General features: G+C 40.7%; 1 protein-coding gene across 1 annotated transcript in view; it reads left to right on the forward strand.

Moving 5' to 3' along the window:
* Positions 1-14681, forward strand: part of LOC148188485 (uncharacterized) — a 98439-nt gene extending 83758 nt beyond the window's left edge. Inside the window, exons 2-5 of the mRNA XM_088083870.1 lie at positions 10025-10110; positions 10221-10283; positions 10392-10585; positions 14318-14681. Coding sequence (XP_087939996.1) covers positions 10025-10110; positions 10221-10283; positions 10392-10503 — 261 coding nt within the window. The 3' untranslated portion in view covers positions 10504-10585; positions 14318-14681. The remainder of the gene's footprint in view (positions 1-10024; positions 10111-10220; positions 10284-10391; positions 10586-14317) is intronic.
* The last annotated feature ends 1229 nt before the right edge of the window (positions 14682-15910 follow it).

Genomic DNA, 15910 nt, shown 5'->3' on the forward strand with positions numbered 1-15910 from the left:
AGGTGTGCTGTCCGGATTTCCCTCCTGCATTTTTAATTGCTTAAGTTCATTGCCAGTGGATAATTATCATGTCGAGCCCATCGTCTTCTTTCTTTCTTAATCAACAGCAGCTCTAAAAAACAGATGGTTAAACTTATGCTCTTTATTATAGCACATAGAGAAAAAATGTGGTTTAATGATAGTAATAAAATATTAAAAATGTAATGACTTAGAGCAATGAATTATTGACCAAATCCTGAGCCCCTTGGGTCCAAATAAAAAAGACGCAATATTAGATTTATTTAAAATCAAATCTCTGTCAGTCACTGTTGGGGTATGGTATAATGCTGAATACACTCTCTCCAGTCTGGCGTGTTCCTAATTTTTCCATTCAGAGAAAAAAAAAATTCCATATTTGAGGTCAAACTCTAATATGGTGGCTATGTTTGGCCTATTTGGATCAGATGGGATTTGTGAGGTCCACAGATAGTTGCTGAGAGTCAATGATACATGATGCCTATAAGGATGCAGGGTAATTGCCGGTTACATTGCGAACATGACAAATTGCCTCTACCGCAGCGAGGTCCCTCAAGTGAAACAAGCCGCCATGAGGTCACTCTCAGGTTAAGAGTGTTACCAGCTCTTGACCTTGACTGTTCACTCTCACTTGCGTATGGCAAGGGGTGGCAGGGGATTGAGGCAAGAAACATGTATGCCCATTAAAAGTCTGGTCGAGATACTCTGAGTGTTGGGTAAGGACTGTATGCACAGAAGCCCAGATGTAATAAGGCCAGCTCAATATGCATTGAGTCCAACTTTACAATTCAGTTTTAAGAACTATTTTTCTGCATAACAAAGAAGCAGAAAGAAATTTTGGGCAATATGCTTTTTTGCCAATATTCATTCATTCAAATGACCCTTGAGACCCTCATTTTCAATCATGCCAAGCATGAACAAAGACATAAAAAACAATCATTAAGCAAGCCTAAAATGAGTTAAAATAAAAAATAACCAATATGTAAATTAGAATATAGATATGGTTCTCGTGTCCTTCTGCTCAATTCCCAAGTTAAGTCCCTTTTAAATTCAGGCAAGTCCTGAGTCAAGTCCCAAATCAAGTTTCACAAGTTCCAAGTCACATCACAAGTCCTGATCTTTAAGTTTTCAGTCATAACCCTTCACCAAGTATAGCGCCACTTTAACAGCAGAGTATTTATTGATTTTGGTTAACCACTACTAATTTTTTAAAACAGGGACTCAGTAATGGAACATTAGTGCCCTCCTGCAACGGGGTGCTGTTGGATTGGTTCAAACAAAGCTTCACCTTGAATAGCATTAATGTGAGTTGTTTTGGGAAATTAAGGGAAATTAATTAATTTGTGACACACTCTTTAGCATATGTGATGTATTTTTATTCCTTGTGCTTGGGGAAAATGATCAAGTATTTTCAAGTCAGAGTGAAGTCACGAGTCATCAGTTTTAAAGTCGAGTCAAGTTGCATGCTTTTTGCATGCAAATTTCAGTTCTTCTCATAGAGAGTTCACACCTCCTGTGTGAAGACACAACCACCAGCTGGTTATCTTGCAATAATTCCACAGATAATTCCTCATAAAAAAACACAAAATTACATTTTTTTTGGTTCATACAAAATGAACAAATGAGATATATTTTTTAATTAGTGAACCTCAAAGGTTGATTTTGTTCCTATTTGTTTTTTCTGTTTCCAGTCTTTGCGCTCACCTAAGTAAAGCTAACTGACTGCTGACAGTGGCTTGGTATTCACCATACAAACATGACAGTGAATAGGCATTTTAACTATTTTAACTATTCCCTTAAGGCCTCATTCAATAGCCTGTCTGTGTCTGACAGCAAAGTGTTTCTTTTCTTAGCGCCTATCTAAAGGCTCCAAAGATGTTAAAGCTGAATCACTTAAACTTGGATTTTTTTTCAGTCCCTTAATATTTATGAAGCTCCCCATCAAAAAAATCAGTAAATACATTATTTATCGCTTTTTGTGTCCCATCATTCATACAGAAATCACACCCTGAGACATTCAACTTAAAAATATGAAAGCACAGCTTTTTCAATGACCCATCAATATTTAATTTGTCTACATCAAATTTGCCTTTGGAGCTCATATTTTTAGATTGAATTTGTTATGCCATATTTCATTGGGTGGCGCCCCATGTGTATCCAAATGGAGAATGCGGTGCAAGGATGATAACTTGCTAACTCCCTTGATCTTTGCTTGGCTTGGCTCCACGGCTGTATCCTACGTGGTAATGGTTGCTGCTATTTTAAACAAACCATGGGGGATGCATCTATTTTGCATTAAACCATTTCATTCTGACAACTCTCCCTGGGCTGCTGACAAATACAACTTTCAGAGGCTGGATAGTTGTATACATGAACATATTGGACAAGAAAGCCCTGTGATATTTCATCCATGGTCCTTTTTTACAATATGATAAAGTGTTTTGGAATTCTGTATATATGATTAGGACATCCAGCTCCCTCAGTTTAAAAATGTTTTGGTCAAAACTTACACAAAGAAGCACAGGCAAAAGATTTACAGTTCTTTTTCACCTTTTTTCACAAGGTGGTTAAATACAGCTGAGCCTTTGAAATCAAAGTCCTGGTCTAAATATAACTCACTCAGTTTTACCTTTCTGTGAGTAAACAGGCAAACACAGGACCACCGAGCCCCTGTGGATGCGAGAGGCAATTATTTGGAGAAAGCTGCAATGTTACAGGTTGAGGGAGGGATGTTAATTACCTTGGTGGATTCACAAGATGCTGCCTCTTCCTTTTCTTTTGTTCAGTCTCTTTATGGACTAATTAATTATGAAACAATGCACAGGTGATTCATCTGAGAGCAGGAAATGTTTAAACCTTTCTTCCTCCTTTCACATGCACGCAGCAGCCAGGGGAAGGCTCTTTATCATATGTCAGAGAGGTGCGCAGAACTTGGCATAATCTACGAGAAGCTTTTTATGGAGCATTGAAAGGACAGGCACAGACGTCAAAGCACTCATGGATTTCCAAGTAGTCACCAATTAGAAGACTTTTCATGATGCCACGCTATTATAACCGAACAATACTTTTGTCTAAATTGACTGTAACTGAGGTCATAATGCCAGTGAGAGCATAGATTGTATAAAAATATGGACATAGCACATATAGAGGGGGGGTTTGAAGTGCTTTGTAACCTTGCCAGGTTTAAATATTCACCACATTGGTGGCTCCTTGCATTCACCATCAGATCTCCCACATGAAAGAATTCACTTATGACACGACCATTCAAGGTAGATTGTTATTTTTTTTGACTCATAATAGTGGCAGTGCTGTGTGAGAGCGGTGACGACACCAGAGGATTCTTCGATCTCACACATAATGCATAAGTGATGGAATTTAATTTGCGGTTGAATGGCTGTGTTGTCCCCACAGCAGACCTGTCAACTTAGCAGTTATGAAACAGGGGGGAGGGTGATAAAAAAATGTTTTTACAGAAATCAGTCTAAACATCAATGTCTCTCACTTGAAGCATCACGCTGCAGCCATAAACTGTGTAAAATAAAGGACATAGCTAAGTAATGTTTCCCTTAAGTCTGGCATTTTGGCTGTCGCCATCTTGTTTTTTCTGAGCCAGAAGTGACCATATTTGGGTCGAGAGGCTGGAACTGTGGAGAAGCGAGGAGCAGATCTGACTGAGAAACAATCCTATCAGTCAAAACAGCCACAACTTAATTATGTGTATTTTAGGATTTTAGGCCTTAAGATGTGAACAGGTGAATTATATAAAATTTCCATTGTGTCCTCATACAATGTAAAGTTGTGGAAGTTATGTTTAGACAAGTAAAGATCTTGTGGTTAGGTTTACGAAAAGAAACATGGTAAGGACATACCTTAAAATGACTGCTCAAGACCACATTGGTCACTAAACTTCAAAAATAGGTGGGTTATGCTGAAATTACTGGTTCATCATTACATGGAATACAAATTTTGGTGCATTACTTTCAAAGGAAAATTCACAAACAGTGCATTTAAACAGCTAACAACTTCTAACGCATACAGTTTTCATGAATGGGGAAGTTAGCTGTCGAAGCCGACACCATTTTTGGTACCAGGCCATTTTTGCTTTAAAGTTGTACCTTTTCACACTGGGGTCTGTGGGCGTTGTCTCTGTTTTGGAGCCAGCCTCCAAGTGGCCATTCCAAAAATTGCATTTTTCAAGTTCGGATTTGCGGGCTGATTTTTCTTCAATTAAGGCATGACCCATCCTACTCTGATTCTGTATGGCTGAACCTTATATTCTTACCAACCCAGCCAACGAAGGCAACGAGTACCAGTCAATCAGAGGTGGAGTAGAGTGGATCATGCCTTTACCACAGTGGAATGGTCCATTGACATAATTTTGTATAATAATCATTCACGTGCTTCTATTTGGATGTTGGCATTGAAGAAACAGCCCTTGGGAGTGATGGGTGTTTGTTTTCAGGATAACAGTACAGTACAATGGGCTTTGGTTCCTATGAGACCTTTTTTCGGACAACTTGGGCTTTGGAATTGTGAGCCATTTGATCAGTGGGTAGTCCTTGTTGATACAGAGCCGTGAAACAAGAAAGTTGAAGTTGATTGACACCAATAACATGAAATACTCTGGCACTTCTTGTAGTGAAGTAATGGTAACTTCAGCTGACAGCGCTTTAAAGAGCATATCAACTGAAGCCAAGAAGGGTCATCAGTGGTGCACCAACATTTTACGACTGAACAAACGATAATGATGCAGACTTTTGATTTATTGTATTAATTATGGAACAATGCACAAGTGATTCATGAAAGCTCAAGACAGGTTTAAGCCATCATAAGCCAGTAAAGGCTTATGAGTGTCAAAGGTAAAATCAGAATATATGCAAGGGACAAATATTTTGTTGAATGTTCACATTCAGTTAAATGAAATTTATTCTATAACCTTGCTCTTTATGATCCATTAATGCCGTTGAGTTTATCACACCTGAGCTGAAAACTTGTGAGTTGGAAAATTGCCAGAATAACTTTTGAGAAAAACAAAAATAAAAAACATAATTGCACAGTCCACACACAATGTGGACATAAAATTACATGACTCATAAGAGCGATTATGAATCATAATGCATTTAAGTGAGTTCATAAGAAGTGTCTGTATTGATGAACAAGCTAACCTTGAATAACTTTAAAAATGACCTTGTTGTAGATACTGGTCCAGTCTTGCTTCAGTGCTTGGCTTCACTGATTGGATCTGCAGCAAGTCGAGGCCCTTTCTCTTGTGCTGTTTGGTTAGTAACCAGGTTGGAGTACGTACTGCTGGAAAAAAATTCCTTTCTCCAGTTGTGGCAGGGGTTTTGTTTTTGTGGATGACCGACTCAATGGCAGCCATCAGTTCATGCAAAGGCAAATTTGAATTTTTTTTTTGGCCACAATGTCAATATCCAGCTGGGTAGCCTCTTTTCCCTCTCTTCTCTCTTTGACATCTCACACTGATCCCCACTTTCCCTTTCCAGTTTGTCCTTCTCTGGGGTGTCCTTGGCTCTGGGAAGCAGTCAGACAAAATTATTCATGTCTTTGCTATTGGGCAGTGACAGTAATATATTTCTGTATATCCTTTTGTATCTGTACTTTTTACTCCACTACATCTCACAGCAAATATACTCTCCACTCTTCGTGTATACACTGTATTCTGTTACAGGTTTAAGTCACATTGCTCTTGTTGTCTTTTCTTTCTTTCTCTCTTTTTTAATAAAAGCTAATCCACAGCGAGAGGGGAATCGGTTCACTGAGTCAGTCAGAGAAAGTCCCTTCCTATCAAGAGCAGATGTAACTACAAGGGGTCCAGAAGAGGCCACCACCAAACAAGAGCCGCAACCCGTGGCCGGTGTAAAAGAGTTATTTACTAAGATTCCCATGCACTTTTTGTGTTAAAATGGATAGACAATCAAAAAGTTTGCTTAATTGTCAGATATTAGCATATCGAGGTAGGTTAAGTTGCTAACCTATCTTTAGCATGTTAAATTTTTGGGTGCATTTGGAAATACTCACTTCAAGTGCCAGCATGCACTCTGGCACAAACTGGAAAGCCAGCAGTGTGTCAAGTGGAGTGAATGTGTGATGAACTTAACAGTTTAATTCATGTTGAAATAGAACACTTGGTTACTTCAAAAAATAGTGCTCTCAATTGAGAGGGTCTTTGCTAATGCACTCTTCCTTAGAGAAGTCATGAAGATTTTCACCAGCTTTTTCATTACCATTACTGAACTGGATATTGTGTTGTAACCTCAGCTAACCCTTTTGTTCAAATAAAGGGTTCACTTATGACACGACCATTCGTGTCATAAGTGACAGGTTCATTTGTTGACATCACGGTATTAAACAACAGATGCAGAAGGATACCGAACTCATATTATGGAGACGCAATAGTCCACTGACCAAGCTGCAACATGTGATAGGCTGTGATAAGCATGCGTTGCAATGCGATGCTTCTACAGTAATCCAGGACAGACGAACCAAATACTGGCTCTTGGGAGGGCTTTTTGCATTTTTATAGTGAAGGCCATTGTGGGTTGCTGGAAAGGGAGGGGTGAGAGAATTGGTATTCAGTTTGTTGCAGTCTGCAACCTCAGCAATAGATGACACTAAATACCAAACACTTGACGTTTAAGATACTATAATGTAGTATTAACTGGCAAGTAAAGTGTTTGTAGGTTGCCTTGCACTAATGTTGCTAATGCCATGGAGTGTCCTGGCCCTTTACAAATAATAATACCCGCAACCAGGGCCGGCTCTACCCAATTTGGTGCCCTAGGCGCCCTAACCCTAACCCGCAACTCCGCACCCAATAACGACACATCACATGCTCACACATAATTTAGGAACATGTCGCTGTTTATTTATTTGTAATGTTAATTTTTTTTTTCTAGACAGAAAACACTAAGTGAGGGCGCCAGTGGGCATAGAAAATTATTATTTTATTATTTTTTTCACCCAAGGCCAAGGGGGACTGGCGGCGTGGCGGCGCCCCTCCAGCAGATGGCACCCTGGGCAACTGCCTATATCGCCTATGCCAAGAGCCGGCCCTGCCCGCAACCTCCGTTGGTTCTGGTTTCAGCCTTGGGACTGCAGAGCTAACTGAACTTCTGCTCTATAACATGTCAACAGTATTAACCAATTCATTCCTTAAGTCATGTGACACCAGTGATTGCCACCACTTCCATAACCTTAAGGACTCACATTAGCTTAACTGCATGGGATCAATGACCTGCAAAAATGTAAATGCCTGGGACCCTTATCACCACCACCAATTAGTGGAGTTAATGAGGCCTCTTAGAGGAATTTTAAAACCACTTCATATCTACAACCACAGTGGAGTGTAAGTATGATTTGTTATAATAAAAAACATAATAAAAACTCCACAGGATGCCTGGGATTTGATTATAAACCCATGGGATTCTCAGAACTACAATAAGACAGACTACCTTAAAGGAGCTTTAGAAAGAGGAAAAACCTGGGAGAATAAAATATTATTAAGATTTTGTTGTGGTAACTTCAAGTCTATATGGAGCTCAGCTGTGACAGTGACTACTACCAGGTGTGAAATCAAATATTGACACCCACTGATGAAGTCATACATGCAAGATAAATAAAAGGCATGCAGCCATTTGTCCTCCAAACAGAAGGAAGAGTAGCTGGGTGTCTCTCTCCATCATCTGTCGCAGGGCCAAAACTCAGCCTAGGAACGATCAGGGAGATGATGTGTCTCTGGAGACAATGAAGCCTCTGGAGAGAGGCAGCTCTCAGGGACCCACTTCTCTGGCATTTCTTTCATTGTTGCATGCTCAGCTCACATTGATATAGTGAAGGGGGTCACCTGTCGTATGCAGAGCTGGGTGCATGACTATGACTTACAAACACTTAAGGCCAATTTAAGTGACAAATGTTGCTGGGTGACGGCTATTATGACAATGGCTGTTGCCCAGTTCTACGCTGAAAACAGCACTTCTCCAGGAAGAACTGGGCGAGGCATATGTGCTCTACAGCACAAAACAAAGGATGGACAGGAAAGCTTTTACATTTTTTGAATCTGGCAGATGGTGAGGGGATAGAAACAACACTAGGTGACATTTTAACATCTTTACATCTTCAGTAAAGTTCTTCATTTTAATAATTTTCATACACAACCAATGGCCCTAACAGAATGACTCATTTCTTGACCGACTGAATACTAGCAGGCTACTGTTTTATAAGGGCATCATAATTTGATTAAAGCAACCTGTTTACAAGAAATAATGTGTTTCAATTAGCAATATTATTGCAGTTTTTTCATTTGTGTCTGAAAAAGATTAAAAATCCAAAGTTTTGTAAGCTATTTAACACATTTTTATGAGGGATTCATTCAGTTGAATTGCTTTGGGGATTGTATATCAGATAAACAATGCTGACAATATTGTGTCTGGATGAAAACAGCTAAAGATAACAGCTGAGTAGCAGCAGACATCTGTTCCACTGAAAGTGCTTGTGTATTTCTTGTACCATTTTAGTTAAGGATACATCTCGATGGAACTCCAGACTCTGTGCTGTTGTGTCTCTGAAAATCCTCCTATTAAATCCTTTCAGCTTCTTTATGCACCATTTACAATGGTGATTTAGCCTTGAGAAACGTTTTCTGTTCAAATTTTACAAAGGAGAGAAAGGATTGCTGTACAGCTCCAGCAGATTCCTGACTAACCAATTACTTGGGTTACAGATTGAACTCTTTAAAGACCTCCGTTTTTCTCAACATGGCAAGTGGACAAAACATGCTTGAGTGGAGAATGACAGAAGGAATCCATTTCCAACTGCCTCTTCCCTCCATTAGGTCTGTATGGAAGCAGCAACCAGTCACAGTGGACTCTTTTAGCCAGGCAGCATGAAGCAGCCAGGAGGATGATCATTTGTTGATCATTTGAGTCTAATAGGCGGGCAGCATGTGAGGATTTTGTCAACACTTTCTGCATTGACTGACTGATAATTAAGACTGAAAAGCAGGAGATCGGGAAGGGGCAGGGAAGAGGGGACAAAGAAACACTAAATGTTGCTACACCTTTTTAAGCTTTCCGTTCATGCACAGCATACCGCAGGCAGACTTAACACTACATTTTATAGTAGTTTTTGGCACAGTGTGTCTGACAGCTGAAAGGATAACTGTTACTTGCAGATTTGCTTTAGCTAGCAAGGTCATTAAGCTAACCCTCTGTAAGTAATATGGTTAGTGGGTGTAGTTTGGTGTAAAGAAAATAATTCCTGAATAAAACTGCTCACAACAAGGTCTGTAGATTATTTTGAGTAAGTGTGTACTTTTTTCTAGAAAGATATATTTCTGTTTTTATTTTCAAATTATTTTTTTAAATGCTTGAGGCATCAAAAGCCAAGTACAATGTAGTTTAATTTTATTCAGGAAGGGGCAGACATCTCTACAGCAGATATCTCCAACACTTGGCAACTCATATCTGTGCGGGGAAAGTCAACTCAAATTGTATTATAACATAATTCCAATGCCCAAAAAAATCCTTTTTACTGGAGTCTGATGTAGTCCAATCATGCTTTGGCAGGAGAAAAGAAGTGATTGTGTTTCTGTGTATCATCAGAGTCTGGAAGCCCCTGCTGTCACCACCTCTGCAGAACACACTGTTTAAGCATCCTGTGGTATGTTTCATAGGAAGTGCTTCACATTGACCTATTCAGACTTCAAATAAAATATGTTTGACGTGGTTTATAATGCATCTTTGTTTTTGTTTTACGCTACAGAGCAAAGATGCAAGTCCAAAAAAATATATAGATATATATGGGGGACGAAGGCTGACAGCGCTCCAGCTCACAGCAGAGGTCTTTATCCTGATAGTGTTAGTCAATAGTGTTAGTCTGTAGTTCCTGCAGAGATGAATTCAACCTTTAAAACAATCACTTCAGGTGATTTTTCCACAGATAAAACTTAGTTGTAAGCATAATAAGTACCAGTGTTGGTGTTTGTCCGCAGCATCGCCTCCTCACACACTCCAGCCTCCACAACAACAGCTGGAGAAGAAGACTCACTGGAGGTGCAGAGTCTTTGACTGCTGCAGAGTAAGTTTCACTCAAAATGTCAGTGTTTCACATTAACCACACATTTACCAGTAAAGAAGAAGTGTGTCACTGTGTTATTGAACCTTGAAGGTTTTTGTTTTCTCCTACAGAGAAAACGCTCTGGCAGCTAACGGCAGGAGAGAGCAGAGATCCCCTCAGAAACCTCACAGGAGGTAAGAACTCATTTCACACCACTGACAGTTGTTTATCATGAAGAAAGAAAGTCAACCAAAAATAAAATCAGCTGAAGAATTACAGCCTGTTCTGCCTCCATGTTGCAGCCCTATCAAAGCTCCAGACGGGACTGCAGAGGAGGCTGAAGAAGTGGTGGATGTCAGAGCTCACTCTGAAGCTGGAGGAAGGAGGAAGCTGCAAAGAGAAGAGCCGGCATGAGAAGAAGGACGAGCTGCTCATTCTTGCTGCCTCAGTGGCAGTGTGCCAGAGACTGGCCAACCAGGACCTGTCCTCAGGTCAGGTCAGTCCACAACTACAGTCATGTTTTCTAATTCCTCTTATTCCTCTTACTTAAAACAATGAACATATCAAGAGTACAGACTCAGCACATTTACATGCACTGTTAAGTCTGGCTGCTGTTATAGCTCGATTCCGCCATTTAACTGGACTACTGTCCTTGTCCAAGTATACAAGCAGCTATGTCCAAGTATGCCCAACTCTGCCACGGTAGGTGGCGATATGCCCCCTTTCAGCTACTTGCTGTTCTACCGGCTGACCTATTACGTCACACACCAAACAAGTTTACATAGAATAGAATAGAATAGAATATTCCTTTATTGATCCTCCATTGGGGGAAATTTCAAATGTTACAGCAGCATGAAAAAAGAAAAGTGAAATGTAACAAAGAAAATAACAATAACAAATAATAAATAAGTAATAAAATAAGTATGTACATAGAGGAAATAAGGTATGTACACATAATAATAAGTAAGTAATAGAATAGTATGTACACAAAAGATGGATTAGAAAATAGTACAAAAATTTGTTGTGCAAATTACTCTGGGATGAATTTTGGATGAAGCCAGTTTTGTTCCCATCAGCCAGTGATGCTGATGTTATAGAGTCTTATTGCAGATGGATGAAATTGACTCATGGTAGCGCTCCTTCTTGCAGGGTGGATGTCGCAGTCTGTTGCTGAAGGAGCTGCTTAAAGCCCCCACAGTCTCATGCAGTGGGTGAGAGGGGTTGTCCATGATGGATGTGAGCTTTGCTAACATCCTCCTCTCACCCACCTCCTCAATGGAGTCCAGGGAGCAGTCCAGGACAGAACCGGCCCTCCTGACCAGTCTGTTCAGTCTCTTTCTGTCCCGATCTGTGCTCCCTGCTCCCCAGCAGACCACTGCATAGAAAAGAGCAGATGCTACCACAGTGTCATAGAATGTCCGGAGCAGAGTCTTGCACACTCCAAAGGACCTCAGTCTTCTCAGCAGGTGGAGACGACTCTGGCCCTTCTTGTACAGGACATCTGTGTTATTAGACCAGTCCAGTTTATTGTTAAGGTGAACACCCAGGTATCGATAGGTCTCCACCATCTCAATGTCCAGACCCTGGATGTTCACCTGTGTAGTCTGGGGTGTCTTCCTCCCATGGAAATCAATCACTATCTCTCTTTGTCTTACTGGCGTTGAGCTGGAGATGGTTCTGCTCACACCAGTTGACAAAGTCCTGTGATGACGGTCCTACTCCCGCCGTTCCCCTCAGATATGCACCCAACGATGGCTGTATCATAGAAGAACTTCTGGAGGTGACAGCTCCCAGAGTTGTAGTGGTAGTCTGAAGTGTACAGGGTGAAGAGAAAGGGGGAGAGCACTGTCCCCTGAGGGGCCCCGGTGCTGCAGACTACCATATCCGACACACAGTCCTGAAGCCTCACAAACTGTGGTCTGTCGGTGAGGTAATCGATGGTCCATGCAGCCAGGTGACAGTCTACTCCCTGCCTTTTCAAGCTTCCCTCTGAGCAGTGAAGGCTGGATTAGGTTGAATGCACTGGAGAAGTCAAAGAACATGACTCTCACAGTGCTGCCGGTGTCTCCAGGTGAGTCAGGATCTGTGCAGCAGGTAGAGGACTGCGGCCATCCACTCCAATGCCCGGTTGGTACGCAAACTGCAGTGGATCCAGATGTGAGCTCACCAGGGGGCGGAGGTTTCTGAGAACAATCCTCTCCATGGTTTTCATCAGGTGAGAAGTGAGGGCCACAGGTCTGAAGTGGGCTCCCTGGGGTGCGCTGTCTTCGGGACAGGAACCACACAGGAGGTCTTCCACAGCGCTGGGACCCTCTCCAGACTCAGGCTCAGGTTGTAGATGCGCAGAAGAACCAGGCAGAGCTGATCTGCACAGTCCTTCAGGAGTCTGGAGCTGATGCCATCAGGACCCGTGGCCTTTCTCACCTTCAGCTTCTTCAGCTCACTTCTCACCTGATCAGCTGTTATGGACAGGCCGAGGGTGGCAGAGGAGGGGCTGATGAGGGGTGGTGGTGGAGGTGATGGGGCTGACAGAGAGCTGAGGTGGTGTGAAAAAAGAGCCAGCTGGTCGGTGCTTTGATGAGTGGGGGGAGGAGTGGGAGTAGAGTCAAATCTGTTAAAGAACAGGTTCAGCTCGTTTGCCCACTCCTGGTCTCCTGCTTCAGGTCCCCTCACCTGGCCTCTGCTGTGACCGGAGATGGTTTTGAGGCCTCTCCAGACCTCCCTTGCGTTATTTTGTCGCAAGTAGGTTTCCATCTTGGTCTTATAGCTGGCCTTTCCCTCCCTGATTTTTCTCTTCAGCTCCTTCTGCACCCTCCTCAGCTGGCACATGAGGCAAACGGGCTGTATGATAAACTATGAAAACATGGATATCTTTTTGGCACTGCACATTTTGTACGTACTCTACGCTTGTTTCGTTTTCTTCCATTCTTGTTCTTTTGTTTTTCCCAGCTTTCTTCTACAAATTCATGCTGTTTGACTTCTGGGTCAAATCCCGACGTGGGGACTATGGAACAGAAAACAGTGAATACTTTTTTTTTTTTTTTTTTTTAGTCTCACAAGCCCTGCGAAATGATTAGTTTCACTGTTGGGATTTAATCCACTGGGTCTGATAACTTATCAAAAGTATTGAAGATCTGCATAAATAAATAATTTTATTCCCATTCACATTAGCCCCTCAGTTTGCAAAATTCTCTAGCATGCTTGCTGTAAGGCAGTGGCTCTCAGCCTTTTTCATAAGCACCATGGGTAAACTAATGACCCCTGACTAAATGGCATATTTTATAGATATCTCATATAAAACTCAGTGCATAACAATTACAGCACAGGACAGCTGATAAACTGCACAGTTAAGAGTGAACTTAATAACTGAAAGAAGTTTGTGTAAAATGACTGATTTGGATGAATTCTGAGCAAATTATCCCCAATAAATATTGCATCAGAGATGAGTTTTCACATTTTTTATACAATTCTTTGTATTGTATATATATATATATATATATATATATTTCAATTTGAACAATAACACATACTTAAAAGGTGTCTTTTTTGAACAAATTATTTAAAGTGTTTCCTTCTTCATGATGCTTATTAATGTTTATTGTTCTGTTAGCACCTTAGAGCAAGGCTGATTGGAGAGTGAAAGCTCTGTGAATAAAGTTAGTTTTCAGGTCTTCACTTCCTATCCTTTAAGTTTTTTTTTTCAGAGTTTATATCTTGAATAATAGTCTAAACTTCTTCTTGTAGCCCTTAAAATCCAAGAGACCTTGCGACCTCTTGTGAAGCGTGGGCAGACCTAGTGGGGGGCAGGATCTGTGCCCTATGGGTCTAACGATGCAGAAGATCCTAGTAATTTAATACCCAGGAAGTCAAACCTTTTTTGTTTCATGTGCCAATAAGAAATTTTCATTGGAATGAACAGGGCCCAACCGCCATCGCTGTACCCTCTTCTCCTCATACATACACAGCAGCAGTTTGACTGGCTTAGCGGAGAAAAAAACAAAACAAAACATAAAAACACACAGACTGACAAAATAAAGCTGTTTATTTATCTTTGTAAAAAGCCATATGCTCATCACATTAAAACACACGCTACCCAGAGACTGTCCTGGAGACCAACTGATATAAGAACACTAGCTGAAACTCTTCGGAACTACTCCTTTCAGTGCCTGAATTTCACATCACCACCAGATACTGAGGCATCTGCTTTGATTATTCTTGTGTGTTTCAGCTCCTCCAGGTAGTTTCTCCTCTGTGCCTCTCTGTGTGTGTGAACACTGACAAGTTCCTGACAACCATCCTGGATCAGATCAGGAGTTTGTCCCCGCTGCTGCAGGAAGTTGCAGCCAGCATGGGAAGTTACCCCATGGGAGGCCACCTCAGGATGTGGAACACCAGGTAACCAAATGTAAAACCACACAGAAAAACCAAATCACACAGGAAAATCCCACAGCTAACCAGGGTTGGTCTAATTATACAATACATTGTTATTTTTACACCATACTGTAAAAATAATTTCTCACATTTTAAATGCCAAAAATCGTCAAGTCTTAATTTGATAAAAATAAAACAAATTTCAAGAATAGTTTTGCTAAAATGTCTGCTCAAAATGTCACTTCCATGAGAATGTATAAGTTGAAGTGGTTCCACTGCACATTACTGTACTGGGAAAGTCCACCACAATAATATCATAGTACATTGTCCATGTCCTAATTTTTAAACTCCAATAAATTTAATAAAGAAATTTTCAGTGTCATCTTGTTCAGTATAACCCTAACTATGACCATGTATTATTTGATGCTATTTTTCAGTATAGTTATGGACGAAATTAAAGGTAATGTTTGCTCAGTTTACATTGCAACTCATCGACCATTCCCTCATATTTAAACTTTTCTATTTTTTTTCCTTAATAGATTTGCTGAAAGTTTCAATGTGAGTAATCTTAAGAATGACCCTGACTATGGCTGTGTGAACATTATTTAAGTGTACTGTTTTTCACTGGTATTTTGGCAGTCCCTCCTAAATCTCCACCTTTACATTACCCACCTGCAACAGGGAAAATAACAGGCCTCCCTGTGGAGTCCCTGTGGAGTCCCTGTGTAGTCCCTGTGGCCGCTCACATAAGTTGGATCATCTGCCATTCATCATTTGAGTTCCACCATCAGCAGACTATACATCTGAGAACAGATACAAAAACCACAGTCAGTACAGAGTTAGTGGATCTCAAAATGTTGGCTAATGTTTGGGTAAAATGTTTTGGGCAAAGTTTGGCTTTTTTTGCCTTTATTCAATACGTTCCTCTTTTGTTTTGATAAATTTGGCTGTGTTCATGCATATGGCATACATTTTGGCAAGATTGTGTATTTTTGTTTAATCTTGGAATTTCCTGCTCAGCTCCCGCAATAAATCTAAAATACACTGTGTGAACTAAATTGCAAAAAATGCACCATTAAAGCCCATTCAAACTGCAATGTTTGATCCCATAGCCATCAAAGCATAAAACATGCATTGTATTATTTCTTTCCTCAGAATTTGTCATTTTTACTATCTTCCTCCTGGTGACGTCATTTTTTTTGAGTGACATTTTGCAAATGAAAGCCAGGGGGCCCTGGGCTTGTGCCCAGAAAGTCCGCTCAATAATCCATCCATGCTTCTGATGTGTATATTTATATTCTTTAGTGCCATAAAGAGTTCACAAAGAAATAACTGATATAATCATTATTAGTATTATTAGACTGCGAATTGACTGCATGTTATGAATAATGACTAACAGGTTGAGACAGGTTGACAAGGCGGCGTCTACAGTGATGATTAGGGGCTTGTT

The sequence above is a fragment of the Plectropomus leopardus genome, chromosome 10 (genome assembly GCF_026936395.1).
Source record: "Plectropomus leopardus strain MGB_pleo_1.0 chromosome 10, ASM2693639v1, whole genome shotgun sequence".
NCBI classification, from domain to species: domain Eukaryota; kingdom Metazoa; phylum Chordata; class Actinopteri; order Perciformes; family Serranidae; genus Plectropomus; species Plectropomus leopardus.